Source organism: Hyla sarda, chromosome 2 (assembly GCF_029499605.1).
Source record: "Hyla sarda isolate aHylSar1 chromosome 2, aHylSar1.hap1, whole genome shotgun sequence".
NCBI lineage: Eukaryota > Metazoa > Chordata > Amphibia > Anura > Hylidae > Hyla > Hyla sarda.
The window spans coordinates 455687126-455712643 of record NC_079190.1 but is presented as its reverse complement, the minus strand read 5'-3'; the positions used below and the strand labels follow the sequence as shown (position 1 = coordinate 455712643).

General features: G+C 40.3%; 1 protein-coding gene and 1 long non-coding RNA gene across 7 annotated transcripts in view; one reads left to right on the top strand and one right to left on the bottom strand.

The window, feature by feature from the left end:
* The window catches only part of ROBO1 (roundabout guidance receptor 1), a 1216262-nt gene that overhangs the window by 4747 nt on the left and 1185997 nt on the right, over nucleotides 1-25518 (bottom strand). For all 5 annotated transcript variants that reach the window (XM_056559365.1, XM_056559367.1, XM_056559363.1 and 2 more), the window contains 7 exons: nucleotides 23102-23209; nucleotides 21426-21570; nucleotides 19571-19816; nucleotides 16084-16493; nucleotides 10593-10736; nucleotides 808-1107; nucleotides 440-633 (listed from right to left, as the gene is read on the bottom strand). In XM_056559365.1, the coding sequence (XP_056415340.1) occupies nucleotides 440-633; nucleotides 808-1107; nucleotides 10593-10736; nucleotides 16084-16493; nucleotides 19571-19816; nucleotides 21426-21570; nucleotides 23102-23209 (1547 nt within the window). The remainder of the gene's footprint in view (nucleotides 1-439; nucleotides 634-807; nucleotides 1108-10592; nucleotides 10737-16083; nucleotides 16494-19570; nucleotides 19817-21425; nucleotides 21571-23101; nucleotides 23210-25518) is intronic.
* LOC130357049 (uncharacterized) overlaps nucleotides 1-25518 on the top strand; it is a 103218-nt gene that overhangs the window by 40488 nt on the left and 37212 nt on the right. The window contains exons 1-2 of one of the 2 annotated variants that reach the window (XR_008889085.1): nucleotides 5381-5456; nucleotides 10276-10313. This is a non-coding gene — a long non-coding RNA (uncharacterized LOC130357049). Of the gene's footprint in view, nucleotides 1-5380; nucleotides 5457-10275; nucleotides 10314-25518 lie in introns of those variants that run through there. The other variant, XR_008889086.1, reaches the window with a different exon arrangement.

The following is a 25518-nucleotide window of genomic DNA, read 5'->3' as shown; positions in this document are numbered from 1 at the left end:
ACCCCATCCGACACCACAACTATCATACAAGACACCATGATGTTACAGCTAACAATAGCTTCTATCGGCTTTGTGATAAAGAATCGGCAATAGAAAAGGTTCTACCAGGACTCAGTAACTGATGCTAGGGATGAAAGATGCAGCCATGAACTCCTACACAGGTGTAGAGTGGAAGCTCCTGCTCTGAATTGTGGTGAACAACGTCTGATGATGTCAACCACATGAAGAGTATATTTTGCATTTATTATTTAATGACACAAACACTTGGAACCTGAAAACATTAAAAAAGTATTAATGTCTAGGTGTTACTAGTGTCTGCCTTTATTTAGAGGATAAGCAGAAAATTTACTTTGAGGTTATTTTCACAAAATTCAGAAGAAAACAACTGTAAACAAGATCTTGTTGCGCTAAATAAAACCTTAGCCATATTGCACTTTACCTCAATTTCATCTTCATCATAGGTTCTTTCATACGTCCCTAACAGCTGCATCTCTGCTGCATTCCTACGACCTGTAGCTTGATCTGTTCTTCGTCTTCCACCTGATCCTCTTGAAGACATGGAACTAGAGGAGCTGGGATCTCGAGGGGTATTTGATGTAGGGAATGTTGGCTTACAGTAGGGTAAGATGTCCTCTGTACCAAAAAAAAAAGAGGACATGTAAAGATTAGGGGCAGTATACAAATCATGAGACTTTATACATCCCTGTACCGGTCACAAACAAGACCGCTAGTTATTTATGACAACCCCATTATTTTTTTATTGTACAATAAATGGTGGGTATACACAGAATACTACTGATACAATACCTTGAGGAGTTTTTGTTGGCGTGCCATCTCTTTTTGCTGCTTTTCCTCTTTTCATCTTCCCATCTAATTGATCTACCGATTCTCTCCTCTCTCCCGAATTTGTCCGGACTTCTGCATGGTGTCTGCTGTCTGCTCCATCTCTCCCTCTGTAACTGACCCCTTTCCTCTCTGCCAGTCTGTCTAATCTTTGATCTGCAGTTGTATACTTCTGTGGCATGCCAGAACGCATGTCTAGTTGTGCTTTGGATGGTCCAGTTGGGGATTTGATTGCGGGAGGTGGCAACGGCGGAGGTGGTAAATCTGTAGAGAAATAACCAAAATACATTTGAACACCAATGTCAGAAATGTGGGAATAGGAGCAGTTAAACCATTAACATCCAATCTAACCCAGTGCCTTTCTGTATTTTCTTGTGTAGGGGTGGTCTTGAAATATATGGAGGTTATTACCAATGGGTGTGGCTAGTCAGCTATTTTTCATTCTTACATCTTCAACTTATCTTCAGGCCTGGAGTCACAAATCTATGTCTTGGCTAATCTCAGATGATGTAATTGTAGATGATTGTTATTCTTCACCTGTCATTATTCCTCCACCATGATTTATACTTCAGTTCTGCTTGCAGAAACTAGTGTATTATTTCCCCTCTGCTTAAAAATTCCCCATAAGGACATTAATAAACAAAGATCTGAGTTCATTTAATTATTTTTTTTTTTACTAAAACACAACTGAGAAACATTATCAGGTAAATGCCTCATATATGGGACCCTCTGTGACCTCCAGAACAGGGCCCCAGCTCTTAGCGAGAGCGCATGCTGCAGACAACACAAACTCCATTTAATTCTATGGAAGTGTTAAAGATACCAGATTGCTGTACTGGATAATGGTTAAGTTGGTATTTTACCAAACAACCCCTTTAATATGGAAGTGGGTAGGGGGGGGGGGCGGGGGTGAAATCCTGTATTCCCTATAAAGACCTAGTAAGAATTGCCCTAGATATCCCACTGATAACACCCAAATTACAAAAATATGATGAATATCTTACAGTATGAGCCACTTTATGAATCCGTTTTTAAATATTTTAGAGACAAAATTATCCAACATTTTACTGAAAGAACCAGGAAAAACTGTAAAATGAGAGAGAACCAAAAATAAAACCTACAATGCAAAGTGGTAAATATTCCCTGCACTGCAATAACAGCCTGCACCATCCGAATGATTAGTGTGAATAAAAGCTAAATAAGCTCCCGACAGCCGCTTCTAATTTGACATAAATTTACTATTTATACCAACATTACCGGGCGGCTAATTGAGGCATTGACATTAGGAGGGAATGGAAGTTCAGTTTAGAGAATATGCTGAATAAGACACTATTTATATTGATCACATTTACTGTTTTAATGCAGGATACATTAGAATGGCCTCTTGCAGTCTCTTTTTTAATTTTGTAAATGGTTTGTTACAAATATGTGAGCTTTTGTTATTTTTTATATATTTTTCTATAGGGACAGTCTGGTGTTTGCAGTGGTATACATAGAAAAAACTGATAAGACCAGGATTTAACATGCCTGATTCCTAAGGGTAAAGCTGTAACAGGGCCAGATTCCTACAGTGTGATATAGATAATACTAGTGTCTTAATGAGTGGTAAAGGGACACGTGTTTGTCCCAATGCAACTACAGCTTCTGAATTCCATAGGATTAAAAAAGTCAAAATTGGTCCAGTTAACCCCTTAACGACGAGCGCCGTAAATGTACGTCTTGGTGACGTGGTACTTAACGCACCAGGACGTACATTTACGTCCTAAGCATAACCGCGGGCATGGGAGCAATGCCCGGATAATGCGCGTCAGGTCCCGGCTGTTGATCGCAGCCAGGGACCCGCCGGTAAAGGCGGACATCCGCGATCCCACGGATGTCCGCCATTAACCCCTCAGATGCCGTGATCAATACAGATCACGGCATCTGCAGCATCGCGGTCACTGAATTGGATGATCGGATCGCCCGCAGCGCTGCCGCGGCGATCCGATCATCCAGCACAGCAGTCGGAGGTCCCCTCACCTGCCTTCTCTGTCTTCCGGGAGTCTTCTGCTCTGATCTGCCTTCCCGCAGACCAGAGCAGAAGATGACTGATAACCCTGATCAGTACTGTGTCCTATACATAGCACTGAACAGTATTAGCAATCGAATGATTGCTATAAATAGTCCCCTATGGGGACTATTAAAGTGTAAAAATAAAAGTTTTAAAAGTTTTAAAAAAAGTAAAAAAAAATTGAAAAACCCCCTCCCCCAATAAAAACGTTAATTGCCCCATTTTCCCTATTTCACCCCCAAAAAGTGTTAAAAAAATATTTTATATACATATTTGGTATCGCCACGTGCGTAAATATCTGAAATATATGAAGTATTAAAAGTTTTATATAAGCAAATATGGTATCAATAAAAATTACAGATCACGGCACAAAAAATGAGCCCTCATACCGCTGCTTATACAGAAAAATGAAAAAGTTATAGGTCTTCAAAAGAGGGGGATCTTAAACATACTAATTTGGTTAAAAAGTTTGTGATTTTTTTTAAGCACAACAGTAATAGAAAAGTGTATAATCATGGGTATCATTTTAATTGTATTGACCCAAAGAATAAAGAACACACGTCACTTTTACCGTAAATTGTACGGCGTGAAAACGAAACCTTCCAAAATTAGCAAAATTGTGGTTTTCTTTTTAATTTCCCCATTACAACGGACAACTGGTCGCGCAAAAAACAAGCCTTCATACTAGTCTGTGGATGAAAATATAAAAGAATTATCATTTTTTGAAGGCGAGAAGGAAAAAATGAAAACGTAAAAATAAAATTTTCTGCGTCCTTAAGGCCCAAATGGGCTGCGTCCTTAAGGGGTTAAAGGAGATCTACAGCAAAAATTAAGTTATCTTCTATGCTGTGTATAGGGGATAAGTAGCTGATCGCGGGGTACCCCCGCAATCTCTGGGACAGGCTCTCTCAGTGAGGAGCGCGTGTTGTCTACCGGTAGACGGCACGCGCTCCATTCATTTCTAAAGGAGAGAGGATGATGCCCAGGTGCTGTACCCGGCTCTTTACGGCGCTCCCATAGAAATTAATGGAGTGCATGCCGGCTGCAGCACGTGCTCCTCACTGAGCACTTGGTCTACTTATTCCCTATCCTGTGGACAGGGGATAAGTTAATTTTCGCTGGAGATCACGTTTAAAGGGGGTACTCCAGTAGAAAACTTTTTTTTTTAAATCAATCAGGAAGTTAAACAGATTTGCAAATTACTTCTATTAAAAATTCTATTAATCCTTCTAGTACTTATCAGCTGCTGTATTCTCCAGAGAAAGTTGGGAAAATAATTTTTTGTTTGACTACAGTGCTCTCTGCTGACACCTCTGTGCATGTCAGGAACTGTCTGGAGCAGGAGAGGTTTGCTATGGGGATTTGTTCCTACTCTGGACAGTTCCTGACATGGACTGAGGTGTCAGTAGAGAGCACTGTGGTCAGACAGAAAAGAACAACTCTACTTCCTCTTTAGTATACAGCAGCTGATAAGTATTGTAAGGATTAAGATTTTTTAATAGAAGTATTTACAAATCTGTTTAACTTTCTGGAGCCAGTTAATATGAAAAAAATAGTTTTCCTCCAGAGTACTCCTTTAATCATTTCCCCCAGGACCACCAAAAGATGCCCCTGAAATTTACAAGAATGCCCTAAAGGAAGGAAAACTTTTCGGCATGGTTTACATAAACCATACCCTTAAATTGCGCCAAAAGAGTAAACACAGTCAAGTTAATAGAGGCTATGGGGGTCCGATTTTGAAACCAGTCAGCTGATGCATTGTAAAGTCATGGTGAGCATTTACATATAACTTTAATTTGAATTTTTACCACTTTTGTCCAGATGTCTTCTAATCTCCAAATCTAAGGCTGCATTCACACTTCGTTTTTACATTACGGGTGCCGGATCCAGCTGGGGGAGGGGCAAACTGGGCTCTCCCGTACCCTAGCCGGACCAGCGCTGAACTCCATTTACTTTAATGAGCCGACCGGAGTCAAACGGTGACTCCGGTCGGCTCATTTTTGACCCACATGCGGTTTCCCGACTGGACCTAAAACGGTAGTATACTATGGTTGTAGGTCCGGTCACAAAACCGCAAACGGGTCAAAAATGAGCGCTTGACTCCGGTCGGCTCATTGAAGTAAATGGGGTTCAGCGCTTGTCCGGCTGGGGTACGGGAGAGCCCGGTTTGCCCCTCCCCCAGCCGGATCCGGCACCCGTAATGTAAAAATGAAGTGTATGGCAAAGAAAAACAGGCGTCCTGCACTCACCGTCAAAATGCTGATAATACGGCTCCCACCTCGGGCTGCTCACTCTGGCATGGAAGACAAAGGTAGTGTAGGCCGCTCAGAGGCGGCTCTGAGCGCCCCACACACACTACCTTTGTCTTTCATGCCTAAATGAGCAGCCCGAGATGGGAGCCATATTATCAGCATTTTGACGGTGAGTGCAAGATGCCTGTTTTTCTTTGCCATATACTTGTATTTACTGGGTTTCCCATTGTCCTAGCACCTCCGTCAGCTGAGCTGGTCTGGTTAGTTGCCCAAGTGTCCGTACTATCCATCTCGAGGAGCTGTGTATACAGGTACCGGTGCCACTATTCCTTTTCTTATTGTGTGCTTCTAAAAACAAAGTGTGAATGCAGCCTGACTCCTAGTTACATTACAAGATATCTGTATTATACAGATATAGGATCTAGGCATGAGTCTGAAATACCTTTATTATTATTACTTTGTCCATATCTGTCTATTTACCTTAAAACTCTTATTAATGCACACAATGATCTCCTGTTCTAAGCTATCCTCACTGCAATAACCTTGTGCTATCAGATACATTTCCAGAATATCAGTCCTATCAATAGTCCCGATGTGGTGTGGAGCCACGCTGTCCAGGTGTACTGTCATGTCTGTGTTAAATTTCGTCTAATCTCCGATCCAGACCCCTGAACATATACTCAGGCTAAAGTACTGATAATACCGGTCAACGACTCCCTCCAAAATTACTTGTGCTCGTCATGCTGGGCGCTCTGTCCTTTTCATTCTTTTTTTATTTAATATTTTTTTCTTTTTTTCTTTGTCCATCAAGTGCCTAAGACTCTCAGACAGGAGAGAAAAAATAAAAAAAATACACAAAAACTGCTTGTGTAGCCATTGATAAGGATCTATAATATTAAGCTTTCATATGATAATGGAAAATGATGCCCCTCTTTGAAAAATTGCTGACTGGTAATGAAATTCCTAATCAGATTGTTGTTGCTAAGAGGCGACCGGCGAGGCGAGAGGCAGGAGATGGCGCTTCCCCTTCTGCAAATTTACTAAGGCTGACAAGATGACAAAAAATAGGAAAATGTACTAAACATAAATTTCCAGGAAAGCTGCCTTGTTGCTCTTAGTCTGAAAGAGGGAGAGATTGTTCTTATTTATTTATTTATTTTTATTAAATATCAACATATTTAATAAAAATAAAAAAATAAATAAATAAATAAGAAAAAAAATAAAATAATAAATAAATTAATTAATTAAATAGGTGCGCCACCTGAGGCGTTTTCATTAAGGGCTTTCTCCTTCAAACATTAGCCCACTGTTTGCTTTTCCTCCCGTGCCCTTTTGGGAATACAAGAATTACCTTTTCAGACGTGGTCGATATTGTGTGTGAAGGCATGAAGACGGATGATTAGAGGATGCGCGTTTATTTGCACAAAATTTGCGTGAAATAACACTTTAGATATGAGCTCGGATGGCGTGCTGTCGGCGGCTTCAGACCGAGATATTCACCTGAATGACTTATGTTGGATGGGACTATATATATATATATATATATATATATATATATATATATATATATATTAATATGCAGCAGATATGATTTTGAATGAAAAAAAAAAATAATATATATTTTTTTTTCCATTCAATATATATATATATATATATATATATATATATATATAAAAAAAAAAAAAAATATATATATATATATATATATATATATATATATATATATATATTATAATTTTTTTTTCCATTCAAAATATATATATAATGTTGTATTGCAGTGTTTCCCAACCAGTGTGTCTCCGGCTGTTGCAAAACTACAACTCCCAGCATGCCCCGACAGCCTCCGGCTGTCGGGGCATGCTGGAAGTTGTCGTTTTGCAACAGCTGGAGACACATTGGTTGAAAAAAAAAAAAATAAAGAACACTGTTTTATTGAACAGTGAAATGAAAAATTCAGCTCTGCTCCATCTGTATATGCCATTATTGTTGCCGTATGGCTAGGATGGAGAAAAAGGATGCATTTAACCCATCAAGATGCAAAGCGGCAGGAGTAAGCAGATTATCTGCAGAAATAAAGGTTTCAATAAACCCTTGGCATTTTCTGCTTTTTTTTTTTTTTTTTTTTGGAAATGTCATGTGCAAAACTATTTCTATTCAAATGTGCCATTTCATCTATAGGACTATAAATATTGCATCGACGTGCAGGAGGGTTGGTATCGCATCTGTAGATCAGGAAACAAACATGGTGAAAGCAAAATAAGGAGGATGGTGTCTATAAACAGAAAATCTAGGGGGAAAAACTTTCGGACTTCACAGAAAGATTTATTAGGAATAATATTTATAATGACAACAACAGCAATAATAATAATAATAGTTATTATCATCATCATTATCATGGTATGACTTTACAGAATGATTTCTTATGAATAATAATAATAATGCATTATTATTTATTATTATCATCATCATCATCATCATCATCATCATCATCATCATCATCATCATCATGTACTGGAGAATATTAGGGCTATCCTAAGATTAAAATGTATCACCAATAACAGTATATGTATAGCTCTGATCAGCGGAATTCCTATAGCTGGGCCCCCCATCAATCACTAGAACAGGGGTCCTGTGTCCCTCATGTGACTGGAGCGGCATTTAGTGGCATGCATTATTGCAGGACCCATGGACCATACACACAGCAATAGACAGGACCTGTCCTATTCACACGCAAAAGAGTTATTTTTATCCTACAGGAAGGGTGGAGGCCGATCTTTACTGTGAATGGTGGTGGATCCAGTGTTATTCCTTTACTGGTGTCACCTTTTACTCAGCTTAGTTTTAGACCTAGCGGCCAGAATGGAAACTGCAAGATTTCAGGATTGCTATAAAATATAGATAGCAAAAATAAAAAATGTTTATATATATATATATATATATATATATATATATATATATATATATATATAAAATTTTAATAGGGTTAACATAGATACCTGATTTAAGCAATAGGTCACTTTTTTGATGACACATTCCCTTTGAAGAGAATCTAAATAAAAGGAACCTTCCCTTGCAAAATATATCCTTACAATAGCCTAACAGCTAAAGGGCATGGGATCCGTATCACGTCAATATTCTCCAACAGCACGCACAAGCATTTAAAGGGGTACTCCAGCCTAAGACATCTTATCCCCTATCCAAAGGATAGGGGATAAGATGTCTGACCGCAGGGGTCCCGCCGCTAGAGACCCCCGTAATCTTGCATTCAGCACGCACCTCTTTGAGCTGCACGCCGCAAGCTGTCACGCCCCCTCCCATAGACTTGCATAGTGGGGGCGGGGCGAGACATCACATGGGGCGGAGTCGTGACATCACGATACTCCGGCCCCGTGGTCGGCACTCGGCAGTTTGTGAGCTGGCAGAGCGGCGTGCAGCTCAAAGAGGTGGGTGCCGAATGCAAGAATGCGGGGGTCCCCAGCGGCGGGACCCCTGCGGTCAGACATCTTATAAGATGTCTTAGGGCCGGAGTACCCCTTTAATATATTATTATTACATGAGGTGAAATCCCGGACACTGCAATAAAAACTAAAGTTTCAAGAAACCTTTTAAAAAACATATTTGCTTCATCATAGGAAACAGAATAATTCTAAATATTTCCCTTCAGATCTTCAATCAATGAAAATGATATTTAGTGTCAGCAACTAAAGTGCATTGATTCCCAATAAGAGCCCTCCTGATCCTGATACCATTGCTCCTCACAGCAGCCGTCCATCATTTGCAAAATGAAAATAATTAATCATCATGTTATTCTAGATAGATTTTGTATGATATATGCAATGGAAAGCTGGAGTCCATACTAGATAATGGACTAATAGCTGCGGTAAAGATGATAGCATAATCCACAGGCAATTCTCATAATTGTCCAATTGTGCATTTTTTTTGTGAATAGTAGGAATAATAGAATACATAAGATAGTGTAAAACTTTTCACTCTGTCCTAAAACAATTTGTTTTTATAAAAAAAATTATAACAGAAAAAATGCAATACTAATAAAGGCAATGGTTATCTAACTTGCATATTGGTATCACCACTTGGGTCCCGTCGATCCCAATGTATTTTATGAGCAAGTATAAATGGCAGCACACTGCTACTACTACCTCTACTACTACCATTACTACTGCTGCTAGTGCTTCTTCTTCTACTACTATTACTAGTATAACACTAATGCTACTACTATTCCCATAACTACTTATATTACTATGAACAAGTACAATAAACCTGAACTAAGCTTGTGACAGACTGGTACAGGGGGAGAAAGGGACCTGCCCATGAGGGCTTATGATCTACAAGGGAAGGGAGACTGTAGGTGAGAGTAGGCTGCAGGGTTGTTGTAGGTTTTTCTGAACAGTGTTTTTAGGTTCTTTTAGGAAATTTTGATGGTGGCAAATTGTTTAAAGTCTGGGAGTAGCTAGCGAGCTCCAAAATATTGGGAAAGCATAAAAGAAATATGCAAAGGATCATGTGAGGAGCAGACAAGACGGAAGACATTCATCATATGGACCAATACATCTTCCTGATTAAGCATCGTTGCAGAGTGTTGGGTGATTGTTGGGTATTGTTTTCCTAGTGTTATTAGTTTAGAGAGGGACCTGGCAGGAGTGAGGGGAGAGGTGAATAAACTGACCAGCACAGTTGGTATTGGATCAGAGAGGCTGGGTTCCCATATGTCCGGCATCAGGCATAAGTGAACTCAGCCTAGATCTCTACGCAACTGATGCCACAACTGAGTGAAATCACCACCCCCTAATACCAGCCCTGATTTGGCCCCCACCTGGCAAGGAAATGTATGAAGAGGTGGTGTGCTTCAACAGGTCGTCTCAAAAGCAGCTAGGAAGGGGGGTTGTTGCAAAGTTGCTTAACCGGGAGCTGCTGGCGACCTGGGAAAGTTATTTATTTATTTTTTAAATCTCAGAATACCCCTTTAATGTCCTAAAGGAATTCTGTAGATGAAAATTATTTTGGAGTCATGGTTAAGTAAGATTGCACCACTGAAAGTTTACACTGTACATTATATATATAAAAAAAAGATCTCAAGATCCCTATATTTAATAGTTTTTCCTGTTTCATCAGTGTTTTGGAAATTGCCTGGGAGAAGAAGCAGAAATGAGGTATTCCATTTTTTTTATGATATCACTACTACTATGAAAACAACCGGTAGACTTATTTTGTCTCAAGAGAACAATACTGCAAAGTGGTGCCATCCACTGACAGCTTAAAATGATTCATTAACATAGTAAAAAGTTCTAAAAGACATTAAAAATAAATTAGACTTAAAAAAAACAGAAACTTGGAAAAAAAAAAGGAGAAAGACTCCATTCATGCCATATGCATTGAAATGACAGAACTGTAATAAAAGCCTAATTGTGTTGTATTTAAATGAATCTCACCATCTGTGTAGACATCTTTCCGTAGATGTCCTTGCTGGTGTTTCTGTTTTTTGGCTGGGCGGCTTTTCTGCATCACGGCAGTGCTCATGTTACTATCCGTTGACACCGGGCTTGTAGGTCTGGGACAGTGGAAATGTCTCCGTCCTAATAAATGAGAACATTAAACCGTAAGTACATGTAATGTTATATAGTTAGCTACGACTACAAGGCTTTTGTCTGAAACGTGAATTTGGTGGAGCCATGGAGTAATATGATCAAATGCATTTTGTTTCCTGGTTGTCTAAGCCAAAAAAAACTAAAAAAAAAAAAAAAAAGTTACTACTGATTGACTAGATATTCCTGTATAATTATCATTCTCTCCAATGGTGGTTTTCATGGTAGAAAAAAGTCATTGGTAACGCATTTCACATCTATATTCTTCAGGGTGTTGTTATTGTTAGCAATGGAAAATCCCTCAACAATAAAACAATCAGCTAAGATTTCTGGTGGAAACTGGCCTAAGGCTGGGTTCACATTACGATTTGAACTACGGTTCCCGTATACGGCTGGGAGGAGGGGTGGGCGGGGCTTAATTGCAGCACCCGCACTCAGCCGTATTCGGGAACCGTAGTTAATGAATGTCTATGAGCCGACCGGAGTGAACCGCAGCCTCCGGTCGGCTGCTTTTTCGGCCGTATGCGGTTTCCCGACCACAGGCAAAACGTGGTCGACCACGTTTTTGCCCACATACGGCCGAAAAAGCAGCTGACTGGAGGCTGCGGTTCACTCTGGTTGGCTCATAGACATACATTAACTACAGTTCCCGAATACGGCTGAGTGCGGGCGCCGCGATTAAGCCTCGCTCACCCCTCCTCCCAGCCGTATGCGGGAACCATACTTCAAATCGTAGTGTGAACCCAGCCTAAGCCATATGCTATTTTTTTCAATTCCATCACACAGATGAACTGCCTGGCATGAAGCATGGCAGCGCAACACCAAGATAAACCAGAGCACAGCTGAAGCACAGCGGACTGGCTGTACTGTTGTGAGCGGCGATCCACACAGTACAGTGGTCCCTCAAGTTACAATATTAATTGGTTCTGGGATGACCATTGTATGTTGAAACCCTTGTATATTGAAACCATTGTATGTTGAGACCAAAACTCAATGGAAACCTGGTAATTGGTTCTAAAGCCCCAAAATGTCATCCAAAAATAGGAAAAAAAAGTGAGAATTAAAGAAAAAATAAGTAGATAACTAATATAGATAAAGAAAGTCCTTACATATAAAAGTAAGAAAGATCTGCTGGGAGCTGTAAATCACTGTCTAAGTCAGTGTTTTCCAAGCAGGGAGCCTCCAGCTGTTGCAAAACTACAACTCCCAGCATGCCCGGACAGCCAAAGGCTGTCCGGGCATGCAGGGAGTTGTAGTTTTGCAACAGCTGGGGGCGCCCTGCTTTGGAAACACTGGTCTATGTAGAGGACAGGAGCTTCTTTGGGGTCCTGTACAGAACACGCAATGTCCTAAAAAAGTAAAATGGAGTCGCCCTTACGTGGTGTCCAAAGGAGCAGCTAATCCTGGCCCAAAGAGTAGTACAGAACATGTAATACCTCCCTGTACTGTAGGGGGGCGCTACCAGACATCAGTCAGTGCTTACACTTCAGGGTGTTTTACCAGTAAACCATTCTAATTGGTGAGTTCTTCCGGCCATTGACAAGTTTCACAGATCTGGACTGTCTGAACATTGTATGTTGAGTCTGGTTTCATCTTACAATGGTCCAGAAAAGACCATTGTATGTTGAAACTATTGTATGTTGAGGCCATTGTAAGTTGAGGGATCACTGTACTATATGCACTGCTGCTCATTCACCAGGCCAGGTGCCCTCAAACCGAGACTGGCAAATGTTACATGAATGATGATGCATACAGTACTGTATGCATCACCGCTCAGTGCCCTCTAGAGTCCTGTACGTACAATACATTCTGTGGTGCACTACACGGATAGAGTAGCTTACCATATAAATAGTAGCATACAGCCAAGCATTTTGGCAGCTACTACATCTGTGTGCAAACACAAACATCTATCATTGGAGGAAAGTTGTTGCTCTATCTGTGGGCAGCATGTTAGAGATCAGGAGGAGCTGAGCAGTTTGTTATCAAAGTTTATGGGAAAAGGTGTAGAATAAGTTTAAACGTTTTGACTTAATTCCCCGTTCATCCTTGGCTTTTGAGCACAGTGGACGGTTCTACTCAATAAATGCACACTTACCCGTATTTTTCACCGTATAAGACGCACTTTTTCTTCCCCAAAACTGGGGGGGAAAAGTTGGTGCGTCTTATACGGCGAATACACCCCTATCGCGGCGGTCCCTGCGGCCATCAACAGCCGGGACCCGCGGCTAATACAGGACATCATCGATCGCGGTGATGTCCTGTATTAACCCTTCAGAGGCGGCGATCAAAGCTGGCCGCCGCGTCTGAAGCGAAAATAACACTAACCTGGCTGTTCAGTCGGGCTGTTCGGGACCGCAGCGGTGAAATCACAGCGTCCCGAACAGCTTACAGGACACCGGGAGGGACCTTACCTGCCTCCTCGGTGTCTGCTCCGTGCCGGGAACCCCTGCATGGCCGGCGCTCTCCTTCGTCGGCATCACTTCGTCGCGCACGCCGTCCCGTCATCCAATAGGAGCGGCGTGCGTAGCGGCGTCATGGCGGCGACGGAGTGCCAGGATACCGGGCAGCAGAGACGTTCCGGAGCGACGGGGACAGGGCAGCGGTGACGGGTTCGGAGCAGCGGGGACACGTGAGTACTACTTCCTATACCAGTGGTATTCAACCTGCGGACCTCCAGATGTTGCAAAACTACAACTCCCAGCGTGCCCGGACAGCCAACGGCTGTCCGGGCATGCTGGGAGTTGTAGTTTTGCAACATCTGAAGGTCCACAGGTTGAAGATCACTGTCCTATACTTTACATTGTATTTGGTTCAGAATCTTTATTTTCTAGATTTTTATCCTATAAAATTAGGTGCGTCTTATGCCGGAGCGTCTTATATGGCGAAAAATACGGTATATAGAAGGATGTCAATCATTACATATGACCGTCTGGACTGACTGGACTCCTGGGCCCAGAATGAGGAACGATATTAGCCAATTTATTTGATCTTATACTAAATATATATATATATATATATATATATATATATATATATATATATATACGGTATATACACTCCGCTCCCCCATCTCTATAACACTCTGCTGCCTGCAGATAGGACAACATGTTTACGGTGAAAGGATTGCTTGCTTTAAGTGTGTTATTCTGTAACAGCGGCATACATAGCACATTGCAATACAGCATTTTGATATCACATATGGCAAATTATAATGAAAATGCAGAGAGTCAGGCAACTGCTAAAAAATAGAAACGATAAGCTGTAGTTGAATGAAAGGCATTACTGTACGCCTACATAAGTATAAGTGCACGACATTCACACAAAGCACTTAAAAGCAGAGATGAAAAAAATCTATCCCCCTAACTGCACCCTATATGTAGGTTTTATCATCAATAACACATTTCCTATCATAGCTGCCGGGTATATTTTTTGAAGTGCGGAATGGTTTATATATTGGGTAAATTGGTCACGTTTAAAGCTATGTAGATTCAGCGATATGAGTAAAATCTAAATAATCTTAGACATAACACATTGCATGAAAACAGATTTCACAGTTAAAGCGGTATTCCGGGCAAAAACATTTAAAGGGGTATTCCAGGAAAAAAACTTATATATATATATATATCAACTGGCTCCAGAAAATTAAACAGATTTGTAAATTACTTCTATTAAAAAAATCTTAATCCTTTCAATAATTATCAGCTGCTGAAGTTGAGTTGTTGTTTTCTGTCTGGAAACAGTGCTCTCTGCTGACATCTCTGCTTGTCTCAGGAACTGCACAGAGTAGAAGAGGTTTGCTATGGGGATTTGCTTTTAAACTGGGCGGTTCCCGAGACAGGTGTCATCAGAGAGCACTTAGACATAAAAGAACAACTCAACTTCATCAGCTAATAAGTACTGAAAGCATTAAGATTTTTTAATAGAAGTCATTTACAAATCTGTTTAACTTTCTGGAGCCAGTTGATATATATAAAAAAAAGTTTTTTCCTGGATAACCCCTTTAATCCCCCTATCCAAAGGATAGGGGATAAGATGTCTGATGGCGCGATCTCCCTGCAGCGATCTCCCTGCAGCACCCGCATTCTATGCAGGTGCTGAATCTCCAGTTTCGGAAACCTCCTGGGCTGGGGACGTCACGTCACACCACGGCCCCTCCATTTATGTCTATGGGAGGGGGCGTGACGGCCCATAGACATGAATGGAGGGGGCGTGGCGTGACGTCCCCAGTCCCGGAAACTCGGAGGTTTCCGAAACTGGAGATTCAGCGGGTGCTGCAGGGAGATCGCGGGGGGTCTAAGCAATGGGCCCCCTCCCCCCCCCCCGGGATCAGACATCTTATCCCCTTTTCTTTGGATAGGGGATAAAATGTTTTTGCCCGGAATACCCCTTTATAAGGGTAATACCATCTTGTAAAGCATGTAACATAGCGTGTAGGTCTTATATCTGGGATGGGGTCCCCAACTCTTTCCTGCTGCAAGTTGTCTCTCCCTGTACAGTGGCCGATGCAAAAGAAAAATGGGGCTCGGGGACCTCCAACTGGATATGCAATAAATAGGATACCTCTTTAAACCTGTGTGGTGCCCCTTGTTACTAAGAATTTCTTATAAATATTGGAGCAATGCTAAATGCAATTGATCAGGCCCTAGGGACCTATTACATGAGGCTGTATAATAGGGCCAGCGATCTGTCGACAAACAAGCAAACATCTGTTTATCAACTGATCATGTCATTTTAACCTGCTAAACAAAACATTGTCTTCAGCCACATGTCTCCCTGTGAAATAGGGGATGTCAAGGAAGCAGGGGGCTGCACGTCCTTCCCCGTAGAATGGTCAAGCCTTGTAATAAGCATCTTAAAGTTGTACTCCACAGGAAAACATTTTCTCTTAAATCAACTGATGCCAGAAAGTTAAACAGATATGTAAATTACTTCTATTAAAAAATCTTAACCCTTCCAGTACTTATCAGCTGCTGTATACTACAGAGGAAGTTATTTTCTTTCCTGTGTGACCACAGTGCTCTCTGCTGACACCTCTGTCCATGTCAGGAACTGTTTGCTATGGGGATTTGATTCTACTCTTTACAGTTCCTAAAATGGACAGAGGTGTCAGCAGAGAGCACTGTGGTCAGACAGAAAGGAAATTAAAAAAGAAAAGAACTTCATGCGGAGCATATAGCAGCTGATAAGTACTGGAAGGATTAAGATTTTTTAATAGAAGTAATTTAAAAATCTGTTTAATTTTCTGGCACCAGTTGATAAAAAAAATAAAATAAATGTTTTCCACAGGAGTACCCCTTTAAGGAGGGGGACAAATACTTTTTTCATGTCTATTACTTACCACCTGCTGCTTCGTGCATTTGGTGTCTTGCTACTTTCAGTCCTGCGTATTCTGCGGCGGCCGCGACAGCCTGTGCAAAATCGGCATCGGTAAAAAACGAGCCGTCGGAAGAGCTGACACTCGATCTCCCACTGGAGACATTGTCCTCCTCGGAGGCAGAACCCCATCCGTTGATCATCGAGCCTGTGACCGAACTCTCCAAGTCTCCGACACTAGAGGCGGGGGTCGGCCCTAAGCCACGTAACAGAAGTCTTCGACTTTGCATCTTTGCCGTCTCCATATCCATTTCGTCCCCTTCTTCTTCTGGGACGTCTGTATCCATGTCAGACACTATTGGTCCGGAAATGTATCCGTATGTATGAGGTGGCGATATAGGCCTGGGCGGAGGTGGGGGACTTATTTGATGTCGTCTGTGGATTAGATAAAGTCAATTTAAAGTCATATTGTCCCTTATTTTGTGTTTTAGACCAGTGTTTCCCAACCAGGGTGCCTCCAGCAGAAATAGCTTTTCAATGCGCTCTTAAAGGGGTTATCCAGGAAAACAAAATAAAAAATTATATATCAACTGGCTCCAGAAAGTTCAACAGATTTGTAAATTACTTCTATTAAAAAATATTAATCCTTTCAGTACTTATGAGCTTCTGAAGTTAAGGTTGTTATTTTCTGTCTAAGTGCTCTCTGATGACACAAGTCTCGGGAACCGCCCAGTTTAGAAGCAAATCCCCATAGCAAACTTCTTCTAAACTGGGCGGTTCCCGAGACACGTGTCATCAGAGAGCACTTAGACAGAAAAGAACAACCTTAACTTCAGAAGCTCATAAGTACTGAAAGGATTAAGATTTTTTAATAGAAGTAATTTACAAATCTGTTTAACTATCTGGAGCCAGTTGATATATAAAAAAAAAGTTTTTTCCTGGATAACCCCTTTAAGTATCTTTCCTGTGTTACCAGATGTTAATGCATAATGATCACACAAACCATTTGATGGCAAAAACACTCATTGTAGTTAATTAATATTTCTAAGTATTTCCCAAATATTCAAAACCATTAGCATTTTTTGGGTGGTGTAAGCTACAAATAAAAAAATAAAAATATATGGTTACCATTCTCCATAACAGATGCAGAACATGTGAACTATGGAGTCATTTCACAGAAATAAAATACTTAATGCCAAAATGTATTAAATTAATTAATATGATATTTACCAGAAGGTCTTTAAACCATGATTTCACTCCTAGACTGGGTTCACACATTTACTATTTAATTTTTTATGTAAATTTATGAGAGAAAAAAAGTCAGAGGAAATGCATTTCACTATATTTGTTAACGGCATGCGCCATTTTCTTCTCAAAATGTGCTCATAGTTTTGTTTTTTAACAATCAAGTTATTTTTTTTTTACCCTATTTTTGCAATCTTTTCAGGCTATGGTTTTTCACTCTCGATAGGGAGTTAAAAACTTTTGCACAATTTGATGCATCGCCAATGTGCCAAAGTTTTTCCGACACGTGAAAACACATTGATACATAAAAAGAAATAAGTGGGGGAAAAAACACTCTAAGAGGGCCACACGTAACACATATGCAGCGGCTTTCACCCTGTAGATGCGTCATTGGTAGTCACAAGACTAAGCTCCCTGCTGCGGCCAAGTAGCTCTGTGTGTATGCTCGTAGCGGCGTATTTCCCGCTGCACATCTGCTATGAGTAAACACTATGGGTCTCATTTACTAAGAGTTTCGGGTTTTCACCAGTGTGAAAAGTTGTTTCAGACTTGCAGGATTCCTCTCTATTTACTATTGGGAAAAGTCGGGAACATTTTTTGACCAACTTTTTCTAGGTCGATATTTCCAGCCATTTATCCACAGTGTGAATATTGTGATTTCAATAGTAAATCGGTCGGGTTGTGAAACAACGCCCCTTTTCAGATCGACCACGCCCCCTTTGCGACAGATCACACCCCCTTTTCGGCTTTTCACCGTGCAATGTCGGGCTTGTCGGATTTTTCAGGCGCACACTGTCGCACACGTCTCAGACACTCTGCGCCAAAATAACCAGACAGAAACTGGTCGGTTTCAGCTTAGTAAATGAGGCCTTGTGTCTGCGAAATACGCGACGAGCAAACACACAGAGCCACCCGGCCACAGCAGGGAGTTTGGTCATGTGACTGCTGAAGCCGTTGCGGAATGCGCTAGGTGTGGCCCTTCCCTAAGGATGGGGAAAAAACAGGAACATAGTAATTTGGTCAGTATTTTTAGAGAAAAAGCAGGCATGGAGCTGACACTATAATGGAAATATTTGGAAACTATAATGGAAATGTTAGCATCTTTTTCTGTCTTTTTGGACCCACTGCTGGTTATGGCTAAAAAAAAAATACTCATCAAAATACTGACCAAAACACTATGGGGAGATTTATCAAAACTTGTACAGAGGAAAAGTTGCTGTGTTTACCTTAGCAACCAATCAGATCATTTCTTTCATTTTTCAGAGGCCTGTTCAAAATGAAAGAAATTATCTGATTGGTTGCTATGGGCAACTCAGCAACTTTTCCTCTGGACAGGTTTTGATGAATCTTCCCCAATGTGTGAACCCAACCTTAGGCTCTGTTCACACAATGTAAAAATTTTTTAAAATGTACGCTTTATTTAAAAAAAAAAAAAAAATCATATTGACACTGTGGGAACATAGCTTAATAGTCCAGCAATTAGTAACATTATAATCACAATTCTCATGTAAAGCTACAAGGACATCATGTAGGAGAGCCACATTTGTCATCTTTGTGCATAAGGCTTGTTTCACACTGCAAAATTACTCTGTTTTAAAGTTCCGTACAAAAATCAGCTGAAAACTGCAGTTACAAAATCCTATACGGCTGTTAGAAAATCCCATTATAGTCTATGGGATTTTTCTAATAGCCGTTTTAACCTGTTATAGCCTGTTATTAATAATGGCCGCTATTTTGTGACGGAAGATAGTAACGGGAGAAATAGTGCATGCAAATAGAAAAATCCCATAGACTATAATGGGATTTTCTAACAGCCGTATAGGATTTTGTAACTGCAGTTTTACAGCTGATTTTCAGATGGAACTTCGTGCAGATCTACAAAACGGAGTAATTTTGTAGTGTGAAAGGAGCCTAACTCCCCCGACTTATAATAATTAAGTAGCATATAGTGTACTGCTGAGAAACATAAGTGACATGATATTACATGATATATAACAAATGACAAAGTCAAAAGGGTACCCCGACACCCAGGATAGTCCATTTGACAATTTGATATCTCCGCCAATTAGCAGTATCAAAGCAACGGCCCCAGATTACACAGTTGACAGAGTGAATGGGAGCTGAGCTTCAGAACCCAGCACAGCCACTACGCAAGGTATGAAGTTACCTGCTTTTTGGTGTTTTTACTGTGTATGCTGGTGCCATGGCTCTGGCAAATGGCTGATTGGCATAGACCTATCCGGGTGAAGCTATGTTGGAGATATTACCTTCTCTCAAGCTGATGTTGAGCTAGTACTAAATCTTCCTGACATTCCTGAAGCATCGGCTGGAGCTCCTCCTGAGGTGATGGAGTCAGCGTGGCTGTGGACTGGTGGCTATAGGACACGGCAGCTGGGGAAGAAGCAGCCCCTCGTATTGGAGGTGTAGGACCTCGTTCATCTTCTTCTTCTAACTCATCTTGCTGGAGATACATTCTTGTTGGTGGCATTGGACATGGCAGCTCTCTGTCATACCTGACAATGTTGATGACAAAAACAAGAGCTCAAGTACAAAAAGTCATGCATACAAACTCTTAGTATATCTTAAGTATCTTGTCATAATTTGTATGCTGGTTCAAGGAAGAAACTGGATTTTCTAACATACTTATTGTTGCAAAAAAAAAAAAAAATATATATATATATATATATATATATATATATATATATGTATATGGCCCTTGGTTGCGTCACTTTACTGTAAACCTTACTCTTTGCTTAAAGGGGTATTCCACCCCTAGACATCTGATCCCCTTTCCAGAGGATAAGGGAAAAGATGTCTGATCCCCGCGATCTTGGCTGCGGCACCACAGACATCCAGTACAGGGAGCGAACTTCGCTCCATGCTGGATGAGAGGCTTGTGACATCTTGGTCATGCCCGTTTGTGATGTCAAGGCCACGCCTCCTCAATGCAAGTCTATAGGAGGGGGTCGTGACAGACGCCACGTCCCTCCCGTAGGCTTGCATTGAGGGGGCGTGGCCATGATGTCACAAACTGGCGTGGCCGTGACATAACGAGCCTCCGGTGCTGCACCCAACACTCTAAATGAACGCCGGGTGAAGCAGGGCGATCGTGGGGGTACCCAGTGGCAGGACCCCCCGCGTTCAGACATCTTATCCTCTATTCAAAGGATAAGATGTCTAGGGGCAGAATACCCCTTTAACTAACTAGACTAAAGCAGATTGCAATGGACCCAACCAGTGGGTACAGCAATCTTCCTGAGGATTCCAACAGGTCAGACATCAATCAAACAGTGATGTCATATTCTATCAATATACCATCACACACTATCGTAGGAAAACCCCTGCAGCCTACATGTCAATTTTAACAGTGACACAGGCCAAGTGGCCAAAAATAAGTGTGTCCCACTCCAGTGTTCATACTGCACCACAGCTAAGGAGAGCAAATGGGATCACAATGTGCCACAAGTGCCCGCAACCACTGTTGAAAAAATTAGATCTCAGATAGATTTCTTAAAACTGTCAGAATGTTGTTGTGGCTACTTGTGGATTAAAACTTGAACCAACTAATTACCTTAATGTGATGCAGCATGATACATACAGTGGGGCATGGCAATTGTTGGTTACGCCCTAGCCTTAGTACCTGGTAGTGCCATCATGTCAAAACCACAATACATATTATTTACTTGGTGGTCTATACTGCGTTACTAGGTCTGTTACTATATATGTGGATCTCACAGAAGGAATGGCATTAAGATAACAGGATATCAAGAAACATGTCTTCAATGTGCAATATAAGTTGTCTAATTTGTATCCCCCTCTATGGTTTTTATGTTATCCAAGTTATTTCTACCACTATACAATACACAACAAAGATAGTTAAATTGTAGCCAAGACCGATGGCAGAAAGTGACCAAAGTATTACTTTTAGACAGGGTTCAACCTAGTCCACCAAAATACCAAGGAATCATAGTAGTGGACTGGAACCATCCCATCCTGCTACATGCTGCCTGGTATATGTAGCAATGCATCCAATCATTTAGCTCTTCTACTGCAATACAAAAGCTGTCCTGCAGGGGTCCTCAGTCAGTAAAATCAAAGGATTGCATAAACAGATTGTCTCACCCGTCATCTGTTGACATGGTATACTCCTCACTGGCACCATGTGGCGGCGGATGAGCCGGTGGTGGTGGCAACAGATCAGCCCAGTTCATACCAGCCTGTTTGGATCCTTTTGGAGCTCGAGTTCCCTTTTTATGACCTTGACTCCCTGTAAGAGAATGAAGGTCACCTAATATACAAGGATAATGCTTATGTCTGCATAATAAATCTTCCTTTCATACAGTTATAATAATAAATCTCATATTTTACCCAGAAATATATCCTTTACGGTTATAGTTTATAAATACCTAAAACACAATAAAGTCACAAATGCAATTTACAAGGAATGCCATTGAGGGGGATTTTCCTCAAGCAATTAATTGCATTATAGATTATCATCTAAAACAAATGAGCTGTGGACATATTTTTTCTGGTGCTCTTTATTCTTTTCTTTATCATTTAATCGCTGAAACCTAAAATACAGCGTGATCTGATATGATCTATTAACGTTTCACTGTTGCATTAAGTCACTGAATATACATCATCTGTACTTGTCGAAAAATTGTTTTAGGCTAAATTTAATTATTTTTTGGAAGAAGAAGAATTTGAACATTTTACTAACACAGTAACAAAAATATGACTTCAGCTGTATTACCCAAACAAAAAAAACAAAAAATATATATACCAATTTAAGAAATATTTTATAAATTGAACATTGAAAATGCAGTCTAATCTGCAGGCATCATGATACAGAGCAGGAGGAGCTGAGCAGAATGAGATATATATCGTTTTATGGGAAAAACATTTATTAATGTAATCCTTTTCTCATTCTGGGCTAAATAGTCATGTGGGCGGTCCTTCTCAGTGATTAACAGATATCTGTGTATAGGTCTGTATATAGCGAGCAGTCAATCACTGAGAAGTACCGGCCACTTGACTATTTAGACCATTCTGAGCTAAATATAGTTTTGTGGGAAAAGTTCCAGGATAACTTGTAATTTATTCATGTAAATCTCTGCTCATTCTGGGCTAAATAGTCAAGTGGGAGGTCCTTCTTAGTGACTGACAGATATATGTGCGTGAGTAGATAGAGAGCTGTCATTCACTGAGCAGGACCACCCACTTGACTAATTAGACCATTCTGCACAGATATCTGTCAATCACTGAGAAAGACCGGCCACCGACACGTTATCCTGAAACTTTTCTTGTTAAACTATACTTAGCCCAGAATGGTCTAAGTAGACAAGTGGGCTGTCCTGCTCAGAGATTGACAGCTCTCTTTATGAACATTTATACACAGATAGCTGCCAATCACTGAGAAGCACCGCCCACATGACTACTTAGTTCAGAATGAACAGAGATTTACAAGAATAAATGACAAGTTATCTTAGAACTATTCCCACAAAACTATATATCAATCTGCTCAGCTCCTTCAACTGTATAACATGATGCCTGCAGTTTGGACTGCAATTTAAATGTGGAAGGCTCCCTTTTAAATCCTACATTATTATTAGAGATGATTATAGATAATAATTAAAATCAAAATAAATAAATCAAAATTAATTAATTAAACATTTAAAATAAACAAATACAAATATTGAATCATAATCTAAAATTGTTCATAAAAAAATTAATGAATAAATAATAATAATAATAATAATAATAATAATAATAATAATAAAATCTATGGATATATTTACCCGATGTGCTGCTTCCTCGATCTGAACTGTTATACGATCCACCGGTGTTTTGATCATGGGACTGGTTGTAAGGTATAGTGGATGGCATAGTATCTGCGGCTCGGTAATCTAAAATACAAATAAAACCACATAAGATAAATAAGTAAACATATACACACACATATATATATATATATATATATATATATATATATATATATATATATATATATATAAAATCACACTTATAAAATAAATTAATAAATAGATAAAGAAAGTGCCACAGTTTTGGCCTCTTGCACACACAAGGCTGTGTACACAGAGACAGTATGGCAGCACATACAGTGGATCATGGTGAAGTTATGGTGAAATTATCCACTAGTGGCAATACTCATAGGGGTAAAAATTCCCATAAAAACTGTATATTCCTTTATGTCAGGCATAGCATGAACCTGCAGAATTCTACAGCTCCATAAAACATGGATATTGTACAAGACATATTAAGCAGTGTGCATGATGCCTTTAAGCAAGTAGTGTCTAGTGTTGAGCGGCATAGGCCATATTCGAATTCGCGAATATTCGCGAATATATGGACGAATATTCGTCATATTCGTAATGTTCTCGTTTTATTTTCGCATATGCGAATATGCGCGTGTGCGAAAATTAACATATGCGAAAATTTGCATATACAAAAATTAACATAAGCTAAAATTCGCATATGCGAAAATTATCATGCACAAATTTCCGCATATGCGAAAATTTGCACACCAGTCTCACACAGTAGTATTAGAGCCTTCTTACACCACATAAGCTGGAAGCAGAGAGGGATGATCACTATGATGTGTACTGTGAAAAAAATAAATAAATAAATAAACGAATATTCGTAATTACGAATATATAGCGCTATATTCGCGAATTCGCGAATATGCGATATTCGCGAATAAAATTCGAATTGCGAATATTCGCGAGCAACACTACTAGTGTCCAAACCCTGGACCTGTAGCTGTTGCAAAACTACAACTCCCAGCAATTGCTGTGCGGGCATGCTGGAAGTTGTAGTTTGGCAACAGCTGCAGATTCACGGTTTAGAGACCACTGCCTTCAACTCTTATGGTACTAAGCCTCGGGTTGTTTCCATAAATATGAGAAATAAAAAAATAATAAAAATTAGTATAAAAATATATATTCCTCGCGCCCTACTGAGGACATGATGGAATTGTGTAAAAGCAGTGGCCATCTCCTTTTATTCTAAAATCCTAAATATCTTGGCGTCCTGTGAACGAAGACTTCAGAAGGAAGAATAGAGCGGCCATTGTGGTGCACCTTCATTCCAGATGCAGGGAGCGCGCTGAAGGATGTGCAAAGGTTATTTGACGACAGGGGCATAAGTACATTGTCAACAAGTATTCATTAAGAGACATGCTACATCCTATAGGTATTAATGCAATGTACACGGGCCAGATTAGTGTTTACATTGGGTGATTGAGGACGAGGACAACAGCTGGGGTCCTTGGGTTGCGCTCATAATGACACCACATGGAGGTCACAAGGTACGTCCATATAGCGGTCTCTTAATATGTCATTACCAAAGCCATTCCCTTCTGCAGCATATGCTCAAGCCATTGTACATAAGTAACGTGCAGTAGGGGGTTAATCTATAGCAACAAGCAGCACTACTGAATGTGCCACAAAGGCTGTTCTGGTTCCAGGATCCTTTAAATGTCGACTAGTATTTAAAGGGAATGTGTCACCTAGATGTTTTGTTTTTTCCTGAATCGAGAGATACTGAAACATGTTCTTTTTTTTCTAATCTGTTTCTATTTTTATTTTATTTTATTTCATTTTCTTTTTTTTGTATGTTATTATGGGGGCAACCATCTTGCATAATAACAACAACAACTATTATTATTTATTATATTATTTATTTTTAAACAACAGTGATATGCTTGGACATGGTTATAGAAAGGAATAGACAGGATAAGCCCTATCCAGATAAATTGAAGACGTTATGCTGATCTCTCTTGTGAATGCTGTTGGATCCAGTGTTATCTATAAACTGCTGTATATGTATATCCAGTGCTATCTATATACTGGTACCTTTCACTGTACTCCTTGTCTGCTATGAGAAGAAAGGCATTACTGGGAAATGATCTGTTCAGAACAGGAAGACTAAGCAAAGTTTTAGCCCTAGTGGCCAGAATAAAAACTGCAAGATTATATCATTATTTTAACTAAAGGGGATGAGTATTTAATTCAGGGAGAGTTCACCACTTCTGGTGTGATGGAGCTTTCAAGGGCCACTAAGCACTCCGCGGGCATTCTGGGTAGGGGAATATGCAAAGCAGCTCATTACATCACCTTCTCAGGCGATTTTCCCTGGTATCAGCTTAGCTCCAGTTACGGAATATAAAAAACTGATCGGGATTAATGCCAAGTTT